The sequence below is a fragment of the Apium graveolens genome, unplaced genomic scaffold, assembly GCF_009905375.1.
Source record: "Apium graveolens cultivar Ventura unplaced genomic scaffold, ASM990537v1 ctg7474, whole genome shotgun sequence".
Lineage (NCBI taxonomy): Eukaryota > Viridiplantae > Streptophyta > Magnoliopsida > Apiales > Apiaceae > Apium > Apium graveolens.
Window position 1 is genome coordinate 5,490 of NW_027420352.1, and position 6,169 is coordinate 11,658.

Sequence of the window (6,169 nt, forward strand, 5' to 3'; positions counted from 1 at the left end):
GGTGCATGATTCAAGCATGAGAGCTAATCTTGGAAAGGATAAGGTGGTATTAGGAAAGGAAATGGGCGGGACAAATTCAAATTCAATGTTGTGTATTCAGGAAATAAATTTTGGGCCAAATCTAGAAGAGGAAATTGGGCTTGATGTGGAGGATCGAAAACGAAGGAGGAGTGGGCCTATAACGCAAATAGTAATGGATACAGATGACATTTTAAATGGAGCGAATAACAAAAGCATGTTACTTTTAGAAGCTGGTCTTTCTGGTTCAGATTGTTCGGTATCTTCTCAACTTGATTTGGCTAAGCTTGCCCAACAAGCTAGCCATTCATTATGAATCTAGTAAGTTGGAACTGCCGAGGCTTGGGGAAACCTCATGCAGTTCGTGTCCTAGGAGACCTTGTGACGTCTCTTAAACCCGCGTTCTTATTTTTGTCTAAAACTTTAGTTGATAACAATGTGATAGTTGATCTTCATACAAAGTTGGGATTCTCAAATTACTTTACAGTTAACAGAGTTGGCCAAGGTGGGGGTCTTGCTATTATGTGGAAGCATTCGGTAATTTGTAAAGTGGTTGACTCCTCTGTTAACTATATTGATGTGGTTTTCTTTGAGAAAAACTCTCCTGAATGGAGATTATCTTGTTTTTATGGAATGCCTGAGCGTACCAGGAGGTAGGAGTCCTGGGATCTGTTGAGACAAATTGCGGCAAAAGATACACTGCCATGGTATGTTTTTTGGCGATTTCAACGATTTACTTTATGCTACAGATAAGGAGGGAGTCCACCCTCATTCTCAGTCTTTGATGGATGGTTTTCGATCAGCGATAGAGGATTGTAACTTAGTGGAGGTCGATCTCATGGGTGGGAAGTATACCTGGGAGAAGAGTAAAGGGAAGCCTAATTGGGTCAAGGAGAGATTGGACAGAGCTTTCGCTACTGAGGGATGGTGGCAGAAATTCCCGTTGGGTACACTCGAGCTGAGGCACGCTATTGTATCAGATCATGAACCAATTGAACTGAAGCTGATGGATACTTTGATGTCTAGAAAACATTTTAGGTTTAGGTTTGAAAACTCCTGGTTAAAAGAGCCAAGCTTTAAAGCTGAAGTTGAAGGTTTTTGGAAAGCTTTGCCAGCAACTCATATTCTACCAAAGCTTATTTCTGTGTCTTCATTCATGTCGAAATGGGGGAGGAATTTTTACCATAAGTTTAGAGATAAAGTGAAGCGTCAGAAGGAGATTCTGAATGCACTAAAGGACCGTGAAGATGAGGAGGGAATCAAGAGTTATTTTGAAGAAAGAGAGAAACTAAATGAATTTCTAGAACATGAAGAATCATATTGGAAGCAGCGTGCAAAAATTTTTTGGTTAAAGGAGGGGGATACCAATTCAAGGTTTTTTCATGTACAAGCATCGAAGAGGAAGAAATGTAACAGGACAATGGGGGGCAAGTGGATTCTCATGACCAGATGTGCAGGTTAGTGAAAAAGTATTTTGAAGGTGTGTTCACGGAGGTCAATAATAGTACAATTCCAGGGGATAGTACTGAAACACCTGTCATAACGGAAGAACAGAACCGAATACTTACTGCAGAGGTAGGGTTTGAGGAATTTACTTGTGCTTTAAAACAAATGCACCCGGACAAAGCCTCGGGGCCTGATGGTTATAGTCCAGCTTTTTTTCAGCATTTTTGGAGTTTATTGGGTAGGGAGGTCTTTCGGTGTTGTCAACAGTGGTTAAATGAATTTATGTTTCCTGCAGACCTCAATAGTATAAATTTAGTGCTGATTCCTAAAAAAGAGAATGTGGATAATTTGAAAGATGTTCGTCCGATTGCCTTGTACAATGTTCTATATAAAATCTTGGCAAAAGTCTTAGCCAATAGACTTAAGAAGGTGTTACCAGTTGTGATTACGGAGAATCAGTCGGCTTTTGTTCAAGGCAGGAGCATTACGGACAATGTGCTTATTTCTTTTGAATTGATTCACTTTATGAAGCGTAAGAAAGGTAGTCAGGATGGGGAAGTTGCGTTAAAACTTGACATTTCTAAAGCGTATGACCGAGTTAGTTGGGACTACTTATGGCATAGAATGAGGATAATGGGTTTTAACGAAAAATGGTTGAAATGGATGCGTCTCTATGTCACTACGGTTCAATATATGGTATGTCTGAATGGTTCGTATGTGGGACCTATTATGCCGAGTAGAGGCTTAAGACAGGGAGACCCGCTCTCTCCCTATCTCTTTCTCTTATGTGCCGAGGGGTTATCCAACCTTTTAAACAGTGCAGCTGCTACTGGTAGTATTAATGGATGTCGTATTAGTAGGTCTGCTCCTGCAATTACACATTTGTTATTTGCTGATGACTCATTTCTATTTTTTAAAGCAACGGTGGAGGAAACTAGGGTGGTGAAGGATATGCTGAATCTTTATGAAAAGCAATCAGGGCAGGCCGTGAATTTTCAAAAATCTGCTATGTTTTTCAGCTCGAATGTGAGAAGAGATAATCAAACTGAGATTTGGGTGTGAATAATGAGTTAAAGGAGAGCAAGTACTTGGGACTTCCGTCTCTGATTGGTAGATCAAGGAAGAAAGTGTTCAGTTTTATTAAGGAAAGAGTTTGGAAAAGAATTCAGGGGTGGAGTGACAGTAAAGTGTCAAAAGCTGGTAAATCGATCCTTCTGAAAAATGTAGCACAGTCCATTCCCTCTCACTGTATGTCATGTTTTTTGTTACCACAGTCGCTGTCTAATGAGATAGAAAAGATGTTTAATGGGTTTTGGTGGAAATCTGGAAAAAATGGTGGTAAAGGTATCAGATGGCATGCCTGGGATAAGATGTGCACGGCGAAAAACAAAGGAGGATTGGGTTTCAGATGTATGTATGGTTATAATTTGGCCCTTCTAGGCAAACATGTTTGGAATTTTCTGAAGAATCCGGAGTCTTTGGTGGCGAGGATTTTCAAAGCAAGGTACTTTCCAGACAAATATGTTTTGGAGGCACAAAAAGGTAGTAATGCTAGCTTTATCTGGTCAGGAATTTGTGCAGCTAAGGATGAGTTTTATAGGGGTTTTAAATGGGTGTTAGGTGATGGACTTAATATCGATATCTTCACGGATCAGTGGTTGAGGGGGAAGTCATATTATAAAGTGGATACTGATCATACGCATAACACCAGAATTGATAAGGTGTGTGAGTTTTTCCGTCCATATGGTAAGCAATGGGATGAGGCAAAAGTAACTCAAACCTTTCATGATGGTGATGCTCGTTGTATCTTAAATACGCGTATTCCGCAGAACCAAATTCAGGATCGTGTAGCATGGCTGCATACGAAAGACGGTCAATACTCGGTTAAATCGAGTTATCACTATTGGTTTGATATAAATCATGCTCAGAATTTGGAGAGTGACTCTCAAGGTTGGGCTAGACTATGGAAGCTTCAAATTCTACATAAATTGAAGTTCTTCTTATGGAGGGTGTGTAAGCGTAATCTACCAGTCAGGAATATGCTTCGAGGGAAAGGGGTTAACGTAACAATTCTATGTCCTATGTGCAATACTGATGTGGAACACTTTAGGCACTTGTTTTTGGAATGCCCATACGGTAAAGGATGTTGGTCCTATGTAGGGAAGGAGTATGATGTAATAGATGTTGAGCATGTTTCTACTTGGGTTTTGGAATGGCTTAGCTCAGAATCAAACTCCTGCTTGGTGAGGTTAGCAAGGACTCTATGGGGAATTTGGTTTGCACGTAATAGAAAAGTCTGGGAGGATAAACAGACGCCTCCAAATGTGGCTATGGAAGTAGCATCGAAGATGGTTGATGAGTGGCAGAAGGCTCAACAGAAAAACCAGTTGTCAAGTAATACACCTAATAGGAGTGAAAATGAGTCTCAAGTTCACTGGGAGAAGCCACAGGGTGGATGGAAGAAGGTAAATGTGGATGCTTCGGTTTATGATGGCAGTTCTTCATTTAAAATTGGTTTGGTACTTAGAGATGACAGTGGAAGTTTCATTGCTGGGTTGCAGAGTTGTATGGCAGGGCAGGTGTCTAGCATGGAGGCGGAAGTAATAGATGTGCATGAGGCTCTCTGTTCGATCCAAAGTCTAGGTCTGGGAAATATTGCAGTCGAGTGTGATGCTCTAAATGTGGTCAGTGCAGTGCAGAAAGGCACTGTTTATTTTTCTGAGGTTGGGAGTATTCTAGATAGTTGTAGGCACATCCTACGACAAAGATCAGATTTAAAGATTCAGCACGTTCGGAGGCAAGCAAATAGTGTAGCTCATAATATAGCTAAACTTCCATATTTGTTAGGAACTGTGAATTCTTTTACTTCTGCTCCTTCCTGTGTGTTGGAGTTTGTTCTTCGTGATTCTATGCAAGTTTAATGAAATTTATTTCTCAAAAAAAAAAATTAATGTAATATAGAATTTGTCTTATACATGTACGTATGTAGTATATTATGTTAAACAAAAATGTTTGTAAGTGTATAGTATTTGTTTGTTATGTACGTGTTTGTTTGTCATGTGCGTGCCTATAACCTGCAAACCAACCACAACATACTCGTTTCATCAAAGTCAGCTAGGAAATCTATATTACTGGAAAGCAATGCAAGATACCGGGCATCAAATCTTTGGCATAAAACTATGCTAACTGTGGTGTTTCACTTCAACCCAAGTGCCAGCTAAGGTTGCAACTCTTTTGTTGACTTTCTGTAAACTGCTACCTCAGCAGTCCAGTCAACAACATGCCATCATCACTTTTGCAACAACATCATTTCTCTATTAGCCGCTGGTCATGCTTGCGGTGCTAATTAATCAACCGTAGTGTGACATTCTCTGTCTCTGATGAACATGTGTTATTGCTTCAGACCTAACTGCAGTGCCAATGTTTTCTTTTATAAAATTAAAGCTCCCACTTATGAGACATTCGGTTGCATCTCGTCCTTAATGGCTTTTTGACAATGGATCGAGAAAGTTAGACACAACCATGGATATGAAGAGCTGAAACTGATGTTGCCAATCCATTGGACCTCAACGCTTCTTCAACATTTCTCCGCTGACACTTTAGGGGAGTTTTCCTTCTTTTTAGTGTAGAATTTTATTTTGTTCTTTGTGTTTTGTTAGTTAGTTAGTTCATTGGGGGACAATGAACCACTTAAATGTGGAGATGAGTTCTCAATGTTAAAAATTCAAAAAATAAAAGTTAAAAAAAATTAAAAAAATAGAAAATTAAAAAACAACTTGTATATTGCCATGTCTCGTAGTGTGTTAACAAGGATAAGTACACATCTTGTGAGTTTCCTTTGCATGATTAGTTAAAATCTCATATATTTATAGAAAATCATTTGTTGCATGATGATTCCTTGTATGTGCTTGCAAAAATTCTAAACTTGAGATGCGTCTTTGTCAATTTTAGTAAGTACTGAAGCATGCTTTCACCTTATGAGAATTTGAGCCTAATTTGTGATTGATACATCTTATATCAATTGGATTTTTTGTTGTTGTGTGTTCATCATGGAGTATGTTTCTCTAGAACTTGTTGTAAACCTTATTGAGACTACATGATATTTGTATGCATAAGAATGATAAAGGCACTAGGATGAACCTTATTTACCTAAACAATACCCATAAATTATATCCCTAGTGAACCCCTTTGAACTTTTTATCCGTCCTTTTGATATATCACCTATTTAATTGCTTGAACCTACTTGTTCTTTCTTGTCTTAATTTACTAATAGAGCATTTTGATTCATTTGAGGGTTGGTAATACATAGTGTGGGGATTTCTTTGTTAAAATGTGAAAAATTGGTGAATATCAAAATCCAACAAGAAAAAAAAAGTTAAGTACTCCTTTTGAGACCAACGGGTAGCAAATGTAATATCATATGAAAGGGACGATCCATGTGCATGTGCTGGTATTAAGTACTTTGTACTAGAAACTAAGGGGGATTAACTTAATAACTCTTATTTTTCTTGGTGACTTTTCACTGCCCTTGGTAATTGGAGTAACACTTGAACTTTGAAAAAAAAGGAGAAGATCAAAAGAGTTTGTGTTCATTAATATGTACAATATGAAGTGGGAAGTACATGGTAATATGTACTTGGAGTTTAATGCTTGTGAGAGACTGATCATCTTCTACGTGATCTAGTTTCATATTTAGTGCTTTAAT

At 38.6% G+C, this 6,169-nt stretch overlaps 1 protein-coding gene across 1 annotated transcript; it reads left to right on the forward strand.

Annotated features, from left to right (window-relative positions):
* Nucleotides 1–330: 330 nt before the first annotated feature.
* Nucleotides 331–4,385, forward strand: LOC141704143 (uncharacterized). The gene is made up of 4 exons (XM_074507461.1): nucleotides 331–661; nucleotides 768–1,475; nucleotides 1,535–2,520; nucleotides 2,739–4,385. The coding sequence occupies exons 1-4, from the start codon at nucleotides 331–333 to the stop codon at nucleotides 4,383–4,385; spliced, it is 3,672 nt and encodes a 1,223-aa protein (XP_074363562.1).
* Nucleotides 4,386–6,169: the final 1,784 nt, after the last annotated feature.